General features: G+C 46.4%; 1 protein-coding gene across 1 annotated transcript in view; it reads left to right on the top strand.

The window, feature by feature from the left end:
- Positions 1–617: 617 nt before the first annotated feature.
- acacb (acetyl-CoA carboxylase beta) overlaps positions 618–18,263 on the top strand; it is a 31,955-nt gene continuing 14,309 nt past the window's right edge. Inside the window, 29 exon segments of the mRNA XM_007901845.2 lie at positions 618–696; positions 2,988–3,117; positions 3,479–3,617; positions 4,236–4,345; positions 4,762–4,843; positions 5,447–5,545; positions 6,338–6,447; positions 6,710–6,820; positions 7,222–7,431; positions 7,941–8,111; positions 8,312–8,473; positions 8,826–8,989; positions 9,305–9,455; positions 9,676–9,779; positions 9,892–9,973; positions 10,475–10,620; positions 10,708–10,858; positions 11,093–11,227; positions 11,447–11,522; positions 11,525–11,592; positions 12,141–12,329; positions 12,740–12,840; positions 13,303–13,391; positions 13,708–13,832; positions 14,240–14,353; positions 14,924–15,037; positions 15,536–15,625; positions 16,128–16,246; positions 17,211–17,234. Of these exon segments, the coding sequence (XP_007900036.2) occupies positions 2,995–3,117; positions 3,479–3,617; positions 4,236–4,345; positions 4,762–4,843; positions 5,447–5,545; positions 6,338–6,447; positions 6,710–6,820; positions 7,222–7,431; positions 7,941–8,111; positions 8,312–8,473; positions 8,826–8,989; positions 9,305–9,455; positions 9,676–9,779; positions 9,892–9,973; positions 10,475–10,620; positions 10,708–10,858; positions 11,093–11,227; positions 11,447–11,522; positions 11,525–11,592; positions 12,141–12,329; positions 12,740–12,840; positions 13,303–13,391; positions 13,708–13,832; positions 14,240–14,353; positions 14,924–15,037; positions 15,536–15,625; positions 16,128–16,246; positions 17,211–17,234 (3,359 nt within the window). The 5' untranslated portion in view covers positions 618–696; positions 2,988–2,994.

The raw sequence follows: 18,263 nt of genomic DNA on the forward strand, positions 1-18,263 counted from the left end.
GAACTATTTCCTGGTTTAGTTCAGCGAATAGAGGGAAGTTTGAGGGAAATGTCTGTGTGTGTGAGAGAGTGAGAGAGAGAGTGTTTGTGCGTGTGTGAGAGAAAGATTGTGCGAGTGAGTGTGTGAATGAAAGACAGAAAGATTATTATTAATAATATAATCCTTGCATTCGATGTCGCACTTTGTCACATCGTTGAAATCTCTCAAATTGCTTCAAAGAATATACTGTAAAGTGTAGTAACTGTGGGCGAAATGCATTCACCGACAAGAGATTACTAAGTGATCTATTTGTGTGTGTTTCCCCTCCCCCACGATAGCTGGAGCCTGCCTTTTCCTGAGAGAAGTACTGTGCTATCAACGCAACCTGGACTTCAATGCCTGCTATAACACTGCTCTCTCTCTGGCCTCTATCTCCCTGCAGTGTGCCAGGTCAGGGTGGAAAGGCTTCAGATCTTGCAGTATCTGGGGAGTGTGAGGTCTCTCGGTGGAGGGGGTGAAGAGAGAAGACTTTGAACGAGGGGGAGTAGGGGGGGAAGGGGACGGGGGGAAGTGGGAGGGGAGTGGGGAGAGGGTAGGAGTCTATGTGGAAAAACAACAAACCACAACTTTGTAGTCTCTCGCTCCAAGGCAAGACACATACACAACACCCATACACTTCGAAGTGGTTTCGGTGGCCGGCTCGGCTGGGCAGGTCAGGTCAGTGTCTTTAGTTTCAAAGATTTAACTCGAGCAGAGAGATTGCAGAGTCACAACCGGGTGTAATGTTTCTTGTTTTTATTTGTGTGTATATTTTTTAAAATAAAGTGCATGTGTGTGTGTGTCTCTCTCTCTTCTGGACACCATCCAGATACTCAGGGCTGCTGCTGCCTGTCATGTTTTAAGCTGTTTTTCTGTAAGGGAAGCCTCTCATGTTTGCAGCTTTCAACTCCTCCATGTCCGTCTGATGTGTTAAGCGCTCCGGGACCCTGCCCCACGCGAAGAGGACCTATATAAATGGAGGGGACGGCTGTGTGTAAACATTTACTTTTTCAGTTAAACATTGCTTCATATTCAATAGTACTTTTTAAAAAAAAGATGTATATATCTATTGTGACTCTCCCTTTAACACATGTCTGAGCTCAAAGCTAGACTTCTTCAACAATCAGCTTGATGCTGTTATAGGAAGATGATTAGGTTGGTGGTCAAACAGACCAAAGAGCCTGTAGCGTAATGGTTAGCAAGCTCACCTCGCAAGCAAGAGTACTCGGGTTCGATTCTTGGGCGGTGGGGGGTGGCAAAACTTTAGACAAGTCACTGCACTTTAGATTATATTCTCTGAAGCGCTTTAAGGTGTTTCGATGATGTGATTATTATTAGTTTCATTGGAAATTTCACTTGTGGACTTTCCTTAGTAGATAACACATTCCCGGGTGGGGCAAAACCTTAGGCATGTTTCCTTTCTCCACATGCCTCTGCATACCAAGCAGTAAGTAGGTACCCGTTTGATAGTCAATTAGCAGATCGCCCTCCGGGGGTTATAATCCCTTCAAAAAATAATAAATAATAATTTGGTCATTCAATCCACAACTGTTTGTGGAACACTGCTGTGCGCAGTCTCCCATAAAATACACAGTCACTACACTTTACAGAATATTCTGTGAGGCACTTTAAGGTTTTTCAAAGATGTGATTATTATTATTTTCATTGGAAATTTCACTTGTGGACTTTCCCCAGGAGATAACAGAATGAATCCATGATAGATAGGGTGAGCTGTACATGATTGCGGAAAGTGCCAGTTTAATGGCTTGTGTTCTTTGCTTATTCCGTGCTCAAAGTACAATGGCTGATTGCAGATATTTCCCTTATTGCCAGGGAGCGACCTTTTTTGAGAGAGGACTGAGGAGTGCTGGGAGAGAAGGTGAGGGACTGAGGAGTGCCAGGGGGTGAAGGGATAAAGTCTTTATGTTTTGAGCAGCTGCAAGACTGAGGTCTGCCGATGATAGGTAATCTGATTGGTTGCGCTTTCGGTTCTGATCTTTATCGAATGTTAACTGCTGCAAACTCTTTCAGTGCATTTCATCAACATTCCCAACTGTAGATCAGAGTTGTCTCATCGCATGTGAACATACATCAAAACAGTCCCTTTGCAACCAGTTTGGTTGCAGTTTGATCTGTTGGCTAATGTAAGGGGCTTTACTGGCAAAGCACTCTCCAGGTTAGTGAACTCTCGAGAGCAGCATTTCAGTGGTTTTAGTCTACAGTCCTGCAGACTTTGTCCCTGATCTTGAAGGGAAGTGTAACTGGATTGTTATTTTTTTCCTCAATTTGCCGTCTGCATTTGGCTGTGCTATCAGACAGCGCTATCAATGGCAAGCTATGCGGTTATAGCCTGTTAGACTCCAGCAGTTACCCCAACGTACAATCCCCAAGCCTTGCTTTTGCCAACCTGGGTCTAATACTTTCCGAAATAAGGTAAGCAGGATGCATCCCTCCAGGGAGAGAGAGCACGCATTCCGTTCCAACAATCTATTCTTGGGATTTCCATGCTAGGTGGGATGCATGGAATTCACGTCTTGGTTTGGAGACTCTTGAGCAGGTGATGGGTTTCCACACGTGTCAGGCACCCAGCTGGGCAAGAAAGAAATCTCCATGGTCTCCTTTTAGAAAGCTTTGCACTAAAGCTTTCACACGTTACCTCACTTATCTGTTGCCACTGTTGAAAAGATTACGTCTGCTACGCTGTGCGCCACAATCCTAGATTATGCCAGGCTGCGTCTTGAGGTTTTAAGAGTTTAATCTCTTATTAAAGAGAGCTGTCACCTTGCACTGCTATCTTTGGCAAAGCTGAATGATTGATTGAGTGATTTGATTCAAGTACCTAACCCTCCTGGTGGGTTGGAAAAGAAAACTGTTGATGTGACAGGCGCTAAGCAAATGTAACTTGGTTGTTGTTTATTGTTCGGGACCGAGTCTATTGAAGCTTTAACGTGGATTATCCCATGTGTTAGGTCGAGGATGTCAGGTCTTCACCTGGGAAAGAGGAGAGATGAGAGACGGCTGGAGCTGTCCAGGGATTTCACTGTCGCCTCGCCCGCCGAGTTTGTCACTCGGTTTGGGGGAACGCGGGTCATTGAAAAGGTACGGAACATTAGGTGTCGTTTCTGAAACTGAGACGTCTCAAAGCACTTCACAGAATATACTGTAAAGTGCATTGACTGTGTATTTTGTGGGCGAAACGCAGCAGCCACAATTGCGCACAGCAGCGTCCCACAAACAGATGTGGATTGAGTGGCCAAATTATTACTACAGTAAACCTCACATGAGTCGTATCAGTTGGGACCTTACATTTAATATGACTTATGCAAAGTATGAGTTATGTCAAACTTGGATAGAATATAAACTCTTGTCAGGGACCTGGGCAGATGTACGACTTGGGCAGATTGTACGATCTATACAGATCAGACTGATGCAAGTTTTACTGTATTCCTTCCTTCCTCAGGTGCTCATTGCTAACAATGGCATTGCAGCGGTTAAATGCATGCGGTCCATCCGCCGATGGTCATACGAAATGTTTCGGAACGAGAGGGCGATTCGGTTTGTGGTGATGGTGACTCCCGAGGACCTGAAGGCTAATGCAGGTACACTCCGGGGATTCAGTCTGAAGCTCCCTCTCAGTTCCGCTCGGCCAACTGTGGCCTGCTTCATGTTCTCCATCCACGGTCAATTTTCAGCCACTTTGTCTTTGCTCCTTGGAACTTCCTCTCTAAGCCCCTCCGCATCGGAGTCCCATAGCGTAGTGCGTTCCAGGACGCTACCACGCCAGCAGGACGCTATATAAATGCAAGTTGTTGTAGTATTGGTTACAGCGCTTGCTTTACAAGCGAGAGGACCCGGGTTTGTGTCCCGGGTGGGACAAGACGTTAAGCAAGTTTCCTTACTCCACATGCTTCTGTTTACCTAGCCAGAAAGTAGGAACCCGACTGTTAGTTGATTGGTGGAATAATCCCTTCCAAAAAAAAGAAATAATAATAATTTGGTCACTCAATCCACGACTGTTTGTGGGATGCCGCTGTGCGCAATTGGCTGCTGTGTTTTGCCCACAAAATATACAGTCAGTTCACTTTACAGTGAATCCTGTGAAGTGCTTTGAGATGCCTCAACGACGTGATAAGGCGCCGTAACAAATGCAAAGATTATTATTATTATTGGTCTTCTTAACACAAGACTTCTTTTCCTTTGAAAACCCGCTCCTTCAGAGTACATCAAAATGGCGGACCAGTACGTGCCAGTCTCTGGGGGATCCAACAATAACAACTACGCCAATGTGGAGCTGATCGTGGACATTGCAAAGAGAATCCCAGTGCAGGTAAATGGCAGTGTTTTTTTTTGTTGGTCAGCCGGTGTCTGACACATGCAGAAACCCATCGCTATGCTTCAGAGTCTCCAAACCAAGCAGTTTTTCACTGGTTTCCTGGCCGATAATCCCTCAGTTAAAATCGGTCATTCACTTTGTCGTGTGCAAATCGGCTGCTACGTTTGGCCTACAAATGTACAGTAAACCCTATGAAGATCTTTGAGACTTCTTGACAACACAAGGTGTCACGAAGTCTCAAACATGTCTTATGTTGTCAAGACATTTCAAATGCAAGGATGATTATTATTATTATTACTGGGTGTCAAGACAACACAGACAGACACAATACAAAACCACAACACAAATGCTCTATAATATAAACCAATGAAGATGTGCATCAATATCCACGTCCTCCCATGTTCCTCCAGGCGGTGTGGGCTGGCTGGGGACATGCCTCGGAGAATCCCAAACTCCCGGAGCTTCTGCAGCTGCACGGTGTGGCATTTCTAGGTAAGACCCTTTCAGTGACAGACCCAGTTGTACAGCAGAAAATATCTCCTTTTCCTGATGCAGTGAGGGCAAGCCTTTGGAGTGTGGCAAGATTGGTGAAACTGATGTAATCTGAACCCTGCAGAATGAATGAGGTAGCGGTGGTCCAACTTGATCCAATCTGCTCCTCGCCAGCCCTTGCATTCCTTATGTACTGGATGGTAATCAACTGGATATATAACATTAAGAAGCTTTGGGGCAGTAGGAACAAAGCAGATAGGGTAAAAAATATATTTCCCTTCTATTTGTGACCTGATTTTAAAACCACACTCTCTGGATCTCCATCCTGGACTCCCTCCAACTTACTCCCTCCTTCATTCAAGGTCCGTCTTAAGACCTACCTTTTTGACCTCGCTTTATGATCATCCTTTCCCCAACATACCTGCTTTGGCTCCCACCCCCACCTTGCATGCCCAGCCAGGATTGCTAAGTACCTTGGTACATCCTCCTGACGTGAAAGCTTCTGTGTAAATGTAATGTGTTCTACACTTGAGACATTTGCTCCATTCTGTTAATCTTTTGCATGCTTCATTTACATTTGTGTTTCCCTTCCCCCTCCTGCAGGTCCTTCCAGTCAGGCTATGTGGGCATTGGGTGATAAGATAGCCTCCTCCATCGTAGCTCAGACTGCTGGGATCCCAACATTACCTTGGAGTGGAAGCGGTAAGGGGTTAAGGCATAGTGGGAAACCTTTCCCTCCCAATAGATTGGGGAGGGAGGAGAGGAGAGCGAAAGGTTGTTAGATGGAAATTGTAACTTGTGTATTGTGCAATGCTTATTCGATTCTGTACCCTCCAATGCTTACTGTTGCAACACCTTGGTACAACAAATATTTGAGTGTTATTGGAACTTTTACTGATAGGGCAGATCAGAGTTGATAAGGTTCGCCAACCTATTTTGACTGAGTCATTATTAGGTTATTTCTGCCTTGTGACCAGGAAGATGTTAAAGGACTTCCCACCCCTCTCCTCCCAACCACCATCTACCACTGTTCGAAAGAATCGTGAAGTTTTTCTCCTTCTTTTTCAGCTGGGACAAATTTACCCCAAATTCAAACCTAATTAATTATTCAAACCTTGTTTTCATGATAATAGTAATCAATGCATTTGATCCAGGGCCTTATTACTTCCATCAATATCTCAAAGCACTTCCTACACTTTTAGTAGAGTGGAGTGACTGTATTCTTGAAGGCGAACATAGTGGCCAATTTGCACACAGGAATGTCCTGCAAACAGCCATGAAATGAACGACCAATTTTATTTGGGTGATTGTTAGCCAGGGACACCGGGAGAGAGTTTGTACGGAGTTGAAATTTTAATGTGCATGTGGAACTCTTAGATGCTCTTAAGCATGCAATGGATTTCTGTGTATCAGACACCTGGATGACTGAAAAAAAATCCAAGGCTTCCATACTTCTGCGAGGGACTCAAATGTGTTGGTGCTGGGTGTGTTTAGGTTTGACTGTGGAATGGTCGAAGGAAGATGAGATGCTGCGGAGGATGGTTCATGTGCCATTGGACGTGTACAGGGATGGCTGTGTGGGAGATGTCAATGAGGGCCTGGAGGTAGGCGCTGTTGCCAAGATATTTACACAAATGCTTCTTGAAGGTAGGACATAGGCTACAACAACAACAGCAACAGCAACTCATTACACAGTTTCAGCATCCAGCTTTCCCAGCAAAGGAGCAGTTTGCCTTAGATACAGAGTCAAGCCTCCACCTTCTCTGATCCACCGTTCTCACCGACCCTCGCGTTCAGCAGTATGTCCCAAGGCACTGGATAGTCAGGGTTTTGCACATAATCATTACTGTGTGTGTGTGTGTGTAGGCTGCAGAGAAGATTGGCTATCCAGTGATGGTGAAGGCATCCGAAGGCGGTGGAGGTAAAGGAATTCGAAAGGTCAACAGTGCAGATGATTTCCCCAACCTGTTCAGACAAGTAAGTGGGCGTCAGCCTCTCAGCACAACTTGGGGTCTAATGTGTGGGATTTCTCAATAAAAAAGATGTACGTATCAAATATCTACAACATTGAATGTGCTGAAGAAGTGTATAAAATGTGGCACTGATACGATTGGGGCATCAGATCCATGTCTTTGGCTGAAAGTAACATAATTTTCCAGTGAGCTTCACTGGGTAGCACTCAACTGACTTGCCTCCTTCAAGACCCATCTCAAGATCTTCCTCTTCGACTGCGCTCCTCGGTCACCCTCCTACCCCCACCCTCCCTGCCCTCCACCCCTCTTGATCCCAACCCCAACTCAGGTGCAAATCCCTGAATGTCCAGTGCTTTGGGACATGAAAGGCGCTGTGTAAATTTAACCTTTTTGTTGTTGTGTCAGGTCCAGGCTGAGGTGCCCAGCTCCCCAATATTCATCATGCAGATGGCTCAGAATGCCCGGCACCTGGAGGTACAGATCCTGGCGGATCAATACGGCAATGCCATCTCCCTGTTCGGCCGTGACTGCTCCATCCAACGCCGGCACCAGAAGATCATTGAAGAAGCGCCAGCCAGCATAGCCAACCAGGCCGTGCTGGAGTACATGGAACAGGTGGGGGTTTCTGTCTGTGTGTGCGTGTGTGTGTGTGTGTGTGTAGGGTACATAGAATTATGTACCCTAATTTTGCCCTACCTCAATTCCCGAGAGGGGCTAAACCTTACCCCACACACCTCTGTTTACCCAGCATTAAGTAGGAACCCTGTTGGTAGTCAATTAGTGGATCGCTTTGCGGGGGTGATAACCCCTTCAAAAATAATAATAATCATAAAAATTTGGTCACTCAATCCATAACTATTGGTGGGACGCTGCTGTGACAATTGGCTGTCGCGTTTCACCCACAAAATACACAGTCAATTCACTTGACAGTATATTCTGTGAAGAGCTTGGAGTTGTCTTAACAACATTAATGTGGCGTCTTTGAGCGTGATAAGGCGCATCAAATGCAAGGATTATTATTATAATTAAGATGAATGTTACAGCCCAGAAATATATCATTTGGCCCAACTCGTGTTCAGTTGCATCAACCTAATCTTGACTCTGCATTTATTGCTCCTTTACAGTGTGCGGTGAGAATTGCCAAAATGGTGGGCTACGTGAGTGCGGGGACGGTGGAATACCTCTACAGCCCAGATGGTAGCTTCCACTTCCTGGAACTGAACCCACGCCTGCAAGTGGAACATCCCTGCACTGAGATGATAGCTGACGTCAATCTGCCCGCTGCCCAACTTCAGGTAAAACCTCCAGCCAGGTAAACTGTGAACGTAGACCCTCCAGGTTACAGGTAGAATCTTCAGCCAGGTAAATTCTGAGTCGATGCCAACAATTTGATGCGCTGTATCAAACGCAAGGATTATTATTAATAAAATGTATTTATCTCAGTCCGCGGGTCCATGTGTTCATCATGCCTGTGCTTTTGGTTGTTGATGTACAGATTGCCATGGGGATTCCCTTACACAGGATTAAGGATATCCGGGTTCTGTACGGAGCACCTCCTTGGGGCGACTCGCAAATCAACCTGGAAACGCCAGCTAACAACCCGAGCCCCAGGGGTCATGTCATCGCTGCCCGCATCACCAGTGAAAACCCAGAAGAGGTAACAGCAACAACAACAATAATTTGGTCACTCACTGCACGACTGTTTGTGGGACACTGCTGTGCGCAATGGGCTGCCGCGATTCGCCCACAAACCACACAGTCACCACTTTACTGTATATTCTGTGAAGCGCTTTTGAGATGTCTCAACGACGTGAAAAGGCACTGTATCAAATGCAAGGATTTTTATTATTATTTATCACTGGCTTACAGATTCCGTAGAATGTTAGGGTTGAAGGCACTTAAAGTAAAAGCAACAGTTGATCTCCTTGGAAGGACTTGATGGAATCTGCTTAGTCTGAGAAATATTGGATGTTACGTTTTGTTTCTTCTCTCTCTCTCTCTCTCGCCAGGGATTTAAGCCAAGCTCAGGAACTGTCCAGGAGCTGAATTTCCGCAGCAACAAAAATGTCTGGGGCTACTTCAGCGTGGCTGCCGCAGGAGGGCTCCATGAGTTTGCTGATTCCCAGTTTGGCCACTGCTTCTCCTGGGGAGAGAACCGCGAGGAAGCCATCTCGTTAGTACAGTACCAATTATATAGGACGCCACAGAAAAGCAAGTTATTGTTGTTGGTTCAGTCCTGGGGCAGTCAGTCAACTTCCCACTTTGTTGCGAGCGACTATCTTGCATCATCAGCACACACACACACACACTTGCACACACACGCACTCACGCACACAAACACATACAGGGTTTTTTTTTTCATCAACCAGGCGGAAACCCATCACCGTTGCTTAAGAGTCTCCAAACCAAACTGAGAATTCCGTACGTCCCACCTACCCATGGAATTCCGAGAGATCGTATCTGGGATTTATTGTCATTTCCTTTGCAGGAACATGGTCCTGGCCCTGAAGGAGCTATCAATCCGCGGGGACTTTAGGACAACAGTCGAGTACTTGATCAAGCTGCTGGAAACCGAGAGCTTCCAATGCAATGAGATAGACACCGGCTGGCTTGATGAACTCATCGCCGACAAAATCCAGGTACGGATACTGTCCTGTGTGTATTCAACGAAGGTCGAGCAGAATTCAACGTTAGGTGGATATGAGAGAGGAATATTTACAATGTTCACCCATAAAACACACAGTCTATCCTCTTTACAATATACCCTGTGAAGCGCTTTGGGATGTCCTCCTGACATAAAATGCCAAATGCAAGGATTATTATTATTATTATTAATGTTTTTATTTTGTGCTCCTTTAGGCTGAGAAGCCGGACACTATGCTCGGCGTGGTCTGTGGTGCATTACACGTGGCGGATTCAATCTTTCAGACCAGTATGGCCGACTTCTTACACTCTCTCGAGAGGCAAGTTGTGGGGACGGGGAGGTGCCTTTTGAAATGTAATTTGATGGCGATTGTTTTCTCTTCACTATGGGACATGCTGTTTTTTTAATGTTGTGTTCTTCCTTTTACACAGAGGACAGGTGCTCCCAGCCCACAGTCTGTTAAACACAGGGAACGTGGAGCTCATCTATGAAGGAATTAAATATTCTATGCAGGTATGTACTGTGTTGTGTGTATTATAATGTGTGTATTCTATGCAGGTATAGTAGGCATTGTAGTGGTGTCCTGTAGCTTGGTTACCCTGCTCGCCTCACAACCGAGAGGACCTGGGTTCGATTCCCAGGCAGGGCAAAACCTTAGGCAAGTTTCCTTACTCCACAAGCCTCTGTTTGCCTAGCAGTAAGTAGGAACGCAGTTGTTAGTCGAACGGGGGATCGCTTTCCGGAGTTATTAATCCCTTCATTAAAAAAATCCACATGACTATTTGTGGACACTGCTGTGTGCAATTGGCTTCTGTGTTTCTGCCACAACATACACAGTCAATTTCACTTTACAGTATTTTCTGTGAGCGCTTTGAGACGTCTCAACCACGTGATAAGGCGCTGTATTGAATGCAAGGACTATTATTTTATATTATTGAGCTGGTTGAACGTGGAGGCTCTCCTGCTGCTATGTGTGATTCTCGTTCTTCCTTCTCTTTCGCGTCCAACCTGCAGGTGACTCGCCAGTTGCTGACGACCTACATTGTTATTCTGAACGGCTCTCACGTCGAGGTTGACCTTCACCGGCTGAGCGATGGTGGTCTCCTGTTGTCCTATGACGGTAGCAGTTACACCACGTACATGAAGGAGGAGATCGACAAGTAAGAAATACAGCCGCCAGGCTACTTTATAGCGGGCACGAGTTCTCTGGAAGTCCCTACTACTCACTCGCTTGTTCAAACCCTCAGGTACCTGATAACAGTTGGTAACAAGACCTGTGTGTTTGACAAGGAGAAAGACCCCTCGGTGCTGAGGGCCCCCTCTACTGGTAAACTTCTGCAGTACCTCGTCGAAGATGGAGGTCATGTCTTTGCAGGACAGTGCTACGCGGAGATCGAGGTATGTCGAGTCGGGTGCAGTTTAAAAGAGAGGGTCACACCCAGGCCCTGATCACGGAGACTTGTAGCGTGTTGTTTACAGCACTTGCCTCGCGAGCGAGAGGACGTCGTGTGGAGTGAGGAAACGTGCCTAAGGTTTCAACCCACCCGGGAATCGAACTCGGGTCCTCCCGCTTGTGATTCGAGCGCACTAACCACTACCTGTGGGATTAAAGACTGTCTCGTGTCCACACAGGTCATGAAGATGGTTATGGTGCTGACTGTAGAGGAGGCAGGGTGTGTGCATTTCATCAAGAGACCGGGAGCTTGTCTGGACCAAGGCTGTATTGTGGCCAGGCTGGAGTTGGATGATCCTAAGAACCTTCATCCAGTAAGTGTGATCTACCTTCAAAGGTGTTTACAATTATAAAAAGGTTTGATAAGGTCAGCCTTGGTGATGCTAATGCCTCAGTGTATCGGGGAGTGAATGCTGGCTTGGGAGCTAGGCTTCTCTCACAAACCAGGCCAGTGCAGTTACTCACTGAGTTTGGTTGAACAAATCTTGGCAAGAACATCACTGTCCTTCCTCCCTTCCTTCCTTGCCCTCTAGGCCCAGCTCTACAAAGGATTCTTCAAGCCACAGCAGACGCTGCCAATCGCTGGGGAGAAACTGCATCAGGTGTTTCACAGTGTCTGGAGAACCTGGTCAATGTCATGAATGGTTACTGCCTGCCCGAGCCATACTTCAGCATCAAGGTAAATGGCGGGGTTAGGGCAGTGCACTTGCAAACTGGAGCTCCCATGTCCAGGTCTTGACTTTCATCTCTAGAGCACAACAATGTGAAGCCCAAGTCGATTGCAAAACTAAGGGAAATTAAATTAGTACTTGGGTTTGGAGTAGGTAGGTACCATGATCTGAATGGCCTTCTCTTGTTACTATTTTCTGATGTTCTAAAGAGCGGGTAATTTTTCCAGTGTCCTGACCAATATTATGTGGGCAAAAGTTAAACACAATACATTACAAATTAACATTTACTTAGCGCCTTTCACGTCAGGAGGACGTCTCAAGACGCTTAACAGTAATGGCTTGGCACCCGAGCTGGCAATGGGAGTCGAGTGGGGGTGGGGAGGAGAAAGATGACCGAACGTGTGGTCAAAGAGGTAGGTCTTGATGGGGCCCAGTCTGCACTAGCAACAACCCATAAACAACAAAGTGAGTCGTCAGAATTTAATTTCAAGATGTTTAAACCTACCTCTCTCTCTCATTCTCTCTCTCACTGTCTCTCACTCACTCTTGCTCTCAGGTTAAGGTGTGGATCACAAAGCTAATGGAGACTCTTCGAGACGCCTCGTTGCCTCTTCTCGAGTTGCAAGACATTATGACCAGCATCTCAGGCAGAATCCCCGCTAGCGTGGAGAAAGCCATTCGCAAAGTGGTGGCTCAGTACGCCAGCAACATCACCTCAGTGCTCTGCCAGTTCCCCAGCCAGCAGGTAAACCAAGCCTCATCCTATATGTATGGGAGGCCTGTAGCGTATTGACAGGACAGGACGTGGTGCGGGCCAGGCCAGTGCCTGCTGAGCGGAGGGAGCAGACAGGTTGGTGAAGTTTTAATAGGTCGCAGAGATAGGGTGGAGCAAGGCCATGGAGGGCTTTGAAGTTGAGGACAGGGATCTTGAACTCGATCCTCTGGGGGATGGGGAGCCAGCGAAGCCGGGCGAGGGTGGGGGTGATCGATTCACAAAGTCTTACTTCAGCTACAAGAGTGAGTATTGGCTCAGTCAATGAGGAAGGGGAAAAGGCCCAACACTGCTTTGAACGTGCACTGTCTCACCTCTTGGCTATTTCAGTGGTTTCAGTCCCACTCACTCCCCTCGTGCTCCCTTCCCGAATTAAATTTCAGATTGCAAACATCCTCGACAGCCACGCAGCCACCCTGCAGCGCAAGGCTGACCGCGAAGTCTTCTTCATGAACACGCAGAGCATTGTTCAGCTGGTGCAGCGGTAAGTGTCCTTCTGTGAAAGCTGCTCCGTACGTTGGATACTTTAGGAACTGTATCAAAAGTCCTGTAGTGTAGTGGTTAGAGCACTCACCTCGCAAGTGAGAGGACCCGGGTTCGATTCCCGGGTGGAGGGAAACCTTGGGCAAGTTTCCTTATTCCACACACCTCTGTTTACCTAGCAGTAAATAGGAACTCGGTTGTTCATCGATTGGTGGAATGCTTTCCGGGGTATTAATCCATTCATAAAATAAATAATAATAATTTGCTCACTAAGACTGTTTGTGGGAAACTGCTACACGCAATTGGCTCCTGTGTTTCGACTACAAAATATGCAGTCAATTCACTTTACAGTATATTCGGTGAAGCGCTTTGAGACGTCTCGACTACTTCGCTACAGGACTCCAAATGCAAGTTGTTGTTGTTGGTGTCAAGGTGTCGTATTTAGTTTGTTTTCTCTTGTCAGTTACCGCAGTGGGATTCGTGGGCACTTGAAGTCGGTTGTCCTCGACCTGCTGAGGAGATACTTGTGCGTGGAAACTCAGTTCCAGCAAGGTGAAAAATGTTCTTAAATTTAGATTAAAAACAAAGGGAGGAAGGACAGCTTGAGATTATTTGGCTTGGGAAAGAGACGGACACGGTTTCCATTAGATGCTTTCCTATACAATTACACAGCGCCTTTCACTTCGGGAGGATGTCCCGAGGCGCTGGACAGTCAGGGATTTGCACTCGACCCGGGAGTGGTATCAGGAGGGGTGGAGGGTAAGGATATGAGGGTGAACAAAGGCGCAATCGAAGAGGAGGGTCTTGAGACGGGCCTTGAAAGAGACAGGCTTCTAACGCACAGATCTTGACATCCTTTCCGTTTTAGCGCATTACGACAAGTGTGTGATCAACATGAGAGAGCAGAACAAACCCGACATGACACCCGTCCTGGAGTGTATCTTCTCCCACGCCCAGGTCGCCAAGAAGAACCACCTGGTTATCATGCTGATCGTGAGTATGGCGCTGAGCAGTGAGCTAAGGGGCAGCGAGGAGGGGAAAGATGATGAAGAAAGACCGAAAGCGCGTGTTTGGAGGCGAGCCTTGAAATAGGGAAGGGAGGGAGGGAGCGAGTCGGACGGACCTGGGAGTAGATTCATTTATCTTCACTTTCCTCTCCTTGCTGTGGGATGGAGGTGGGAGTAGAGAGGCTGAAGGCCTGACTGCTGATGGTGGAGTGGGCTGGGTGGAGGATGTGGGGCAGGCCGGAGCCCGCTGAGCTTGAGATGAGAGAGAGATACCATGAGCCTTGCCTTGGTGGTCGTGCTGTATCATTGCGTCTCTGAGGAGAGGGATTGAGACGGTCCTGATATTAAACATCAGAGATGAATTTGTTCGCTTTTATTTCTCACCTGTTTTAGGATCAGCTTTGTTCCCGGGATCCCACACTGACAGATGAACTGATGCTGATCCTAACAGACCTGACACAGCTCAGCAGAACAGAGAACTCCAAGGTGGCTCTTCGAGCTAGACAGGTGAGGATTCTTCACTGCTCTGATAATTAATAATACTAATTAATTAATTCTTGCATTCGATCAATTCATTCCGACATCTCAAAGCGCTTTACGTACTTAATTTTACTGTAAAATGCCTTGACTGTACTTGTGGGCAAATTCGGCAGTCAATTTGCAGTGTCCCACAAACAGCCATGTTAGTCAATGACCAGTTTTATCTGAAGTCATTGGGACACTGGGAGAAACTTCTTTCTCTTTTTGAGTAGTGCCACGGGATCTATAACGCCCACTTGAACAGACGTAGACAAAACCCTGGTTTTTACGTCTCATCCGAAAGACGGCATTTCTGACATTGGAGTGTCAGCCTAGACTGTGAACTCAAGTCCTCGATGTGAACTCAAGCCCACAGTCTTCTGTCTCAGAGACGAGAGTGTTGCCGACAAAATATATAGCATATTCTGTGTTGCGCTTTGAGAGGTCTCGAAGACGTGACAAGGCGCTATATCAAATGCAAGGAATATTATTATTATTGTTGTAAATTATGCCTGGATGTTAACATTGTTCTTTTCCTCTCGTGCGTCTCTATTCCAGGTGCTGATTGCGTCGCACTTGCCATCCTACGAGTTGCGGCACAACCAAGTGGAGTCCATCTTCCTCTCCGCCATTGACGAGTATGGACACCAGTTCTGCCCAGAGAACCTGAAGGTGTGGCTACAACAATTCTGTCCATGTGTCTGAGCTGTGACAGGGTTACTATTCCCCTTCGTGATATGACACTCTGTACCTTGGTCTGGAGGTGCTGTGTTAGAAGACATTGGTAGACGTTCAGATAGTCTGATACAAATTTACCTTTATACAGTTAAACACAGGTGTGTGTGGAGTAAGGAAACTTGCCTAAGGTTTCGCCCCGCCCAGGCCCCGCCTGTGTCCTCTCTCTTGTGAGGCGAGCGCTCTAACTACTACGCTATAGGAATAACTCCCAAGTGACTAGAATTTCACAGGCTGAAGGTGCATGGCCTTGAAGAGACCCTTAGTACATGATGGGAGGTTGTCCTCGTTTTGAGGTTTAATGATTATCCAATGTCATTGGGCCATTGAGGGATTGGTACCTAATGTTTAAGTGCTCTGAGACTCTACCCCATGTGAAGGGCACCATATAAATGCCAGTTGTTGTTGTTGATGATATTTTCTGGTTCTTTTCAGAAACTAATCCTCTCGGAGACCTCCATCTTTGACGTCCTGCCCAATTTCTTCTACCATAGCAATCAGGTGGTGCAGAAGGCAGCGCTCGAGGTAAAGTCAACGTGTACTGAGCTTGCACAAAAGCCTCAACTTTCATACTTTTACACCCCTTTCCCCCTCTCCAGCCAAATGATGGGGGTTGACTGAGAGCCCACCTTCTGTGGTGGTCTCGGTCGTCCAGTTCCTGAGTCAGGCGGGTCTGCAGTACGCAAGTTTCCTTACTTCACACAATCGCCTCTGTTTACTCAGCAATAAGTAAAAACCCAGTTGTTAGTCGATCGATGGTTCACTTTCTGGGGGTAATAATCCCTCCCCCCAAAAAATAAATTAATAATTTGGTCACTCAATCTATGACTGTTTGTGGGTCGCTGTTGTGCGCAATTGGACGCTGTGTTTTGCCGATAAAATACACAGTCAATTCACTTTACGGTATATTCTGTGAAGCACTTTGGGACATCTTAACAACATGATAAGGCTCTGTATCAAATGGAAGGACTATTATTACTATTATTATGAACCTCAGGTGACAAACTGTACCTTCTCACCCTCTCAGGTGTACGTGAGACGGGCTTATATAGCTTACGAGCTGAACAGCGTACAGCACAACCAACTGCGTGACGGCACTTGTGTGGTGGAATTCAAGTTTACACTCCCTTCATCTCATCCCAACAGGTCTGCTCGGCTAAGGCTGGCTTCTTAGCTTCTTAGCTGCATTGCGTCGACCAGTGATTGTGGCCAACAAGCTTTACTTGAGCTAAGAATGAGCAATGTTTGTCTGCTTTGTCCACACTCCCAATTATTCTTAGGTACCCTGCACCATCCTGTTGCTATGCACCATTCTGTTAAAAAAGCATATGGGATACTAGGCTTTATAAATAGGGACATAGAGCCGGAACAGACACGATGGTCTGAATGGCCTCCTTCTGTCCTATATAATTCTATGATCCTTAGAGCTCTTTAACGTCGGGTGTCTGACACATGTGGAAACCCATCCCCATTGCTTAAGAGTCTCCAAATCAAACTGGGAATTCCATGCATCCCACCAACACATGGAAACTCAAGAGAGAGATTGTTGGAATGGAATGCGCATAATATAATTGCCACCGGGGAAGGAGCCATAGGCCGAAAGGGCAGAATGATCTCTCCCTATGAGTGTAGATGAGAAGCCTTTTAGGTTGCACACATCAATGCAATACAATGTTCAGTGCAATGGGAGGAACGTCTCAAAGCCCGCCAATGGTGGGCTGGGGGAGAATAAAACGGGAACAGTATTTATTTGGAGTCCTGCAGCTCAGTGGTTAGAGCGCTCGCCTTGCAGGTGAGGGACCTGGGTTTGATTCCCAGTAGGGTGAAACTCTGGGCAAGTTTCCTTACTCCATACACCAGCTAATAATCCCTCAAGAAAAAAAACAATAATAATTTGGCCACTTCAATCCACGACCGTTTGTGGGGCACTGCTGTGCGCAATGGGCTGCCGTGTTTTGCCCACAAACATAGTTAATTCACTTGACAGTCTATTCTGTGAAGCGCTTTGAGACGTCTAGAAGACGTGAAAAGCGCTATATCAAATGCAACGATTATTATTTATTGACCGACTAGCTTAACACTCTGTGTGTTTATAACTGTTCAATTTCAGAGAAGACAACCCTACCCTAGGAAGGTGGAGTATAGTCTCATCCATTCACAGCATGAAATGAATGATCAAAAAAAAACAAAGAATGGTGCCTTGCAAATTGTGAATAACTGACTAACCTGATTGGTAATCCCTTGGGGTGAGAGGGTGCACAAACCGAGATACAAGATCACAATTGAGTTGGGTTTGTCCTTAGGCATGTGATCACCTTAACTTCCACCTAGTTTTAACCTGTATTTTTGTGGAGTCCTGCAGTATTTTGGTTAGAGCACTCGCCTCGCAAGCGAGAGGACTCGGGTTCGATTCCTGGGCGGGGCGAAACCTTAAGCAAGTTTCCTTACTCCACATACCTTTGTTTACTTAGCAGTAAGTAGGAAACCAGTTGTTAGTTGATTGGTGGATCACTTTTACGGGGGTAATAATCCTTCAAAGAAACAATTCACGACTGTTTGTGGGACACTGATATAACTCTAACCCTAACCCTAAGTGACGTCTCGAGAGCGTGATAAGGGGGCGGAATCGCTGAACCTCTGGCAGGGGAGGAGGGACGTAAAGCGGGTCAGAATTGCTGCGAGGCTGGGTGGGTGGCAGGAGGTCACAGAGGTGGATGGGTGGAGCAAGGGCATGAAGGGATTTGAACATGAAGCAGTAAGTTTCTGAGACTGGGTTTTATAACAGTTTCCATCATAGCAGAGAGAAACTGGAAGTTCACAGCTGATTTTAAAATGTCCGTATTACAGAGCATACCCCCAAACACCTACTCATTTCAGCTTGCTAATAACTGCCTGAGCTCTAACAAGGGTCTATAATCCTACTTTAAAATTGCCGGTTACTAACAATGGCTATCGTGTCCACTCCACACTGGGATGCCTGTTATATCATGCTCCTCTGTATTGAGGGCTGCTTTGCTTACGCCTTGTGTAACCTTTGTACAAGTGATATCTTGTAGAAAGCATACAACATCCTTGAAGGGGAGAGGTGACGGGTATGTATTCAAGGCCGTGATGTTTGTTATGATGTTTCTGAAGCAAAACTATTTTGTTTGATAAAATTATT

The sequence above is a fragment of the Callorhinchus milii genome, unplaced genomic scaffold, assembly GCF_018977255.1.
Source record: "Callorhinchus milii isolate IMCB2004 unplaced genomic scaffold, IMCB_Cmil_1.0 Scaffold8, whole genome shotgun sequence".
NCBI classification, from domain to species: Eukaryota; Metazoa; Chordata; class Chondrichthyes; order Chimaeriformes; family Callorhinchidae; genus Callorhinchus; species Callorhinchus milii.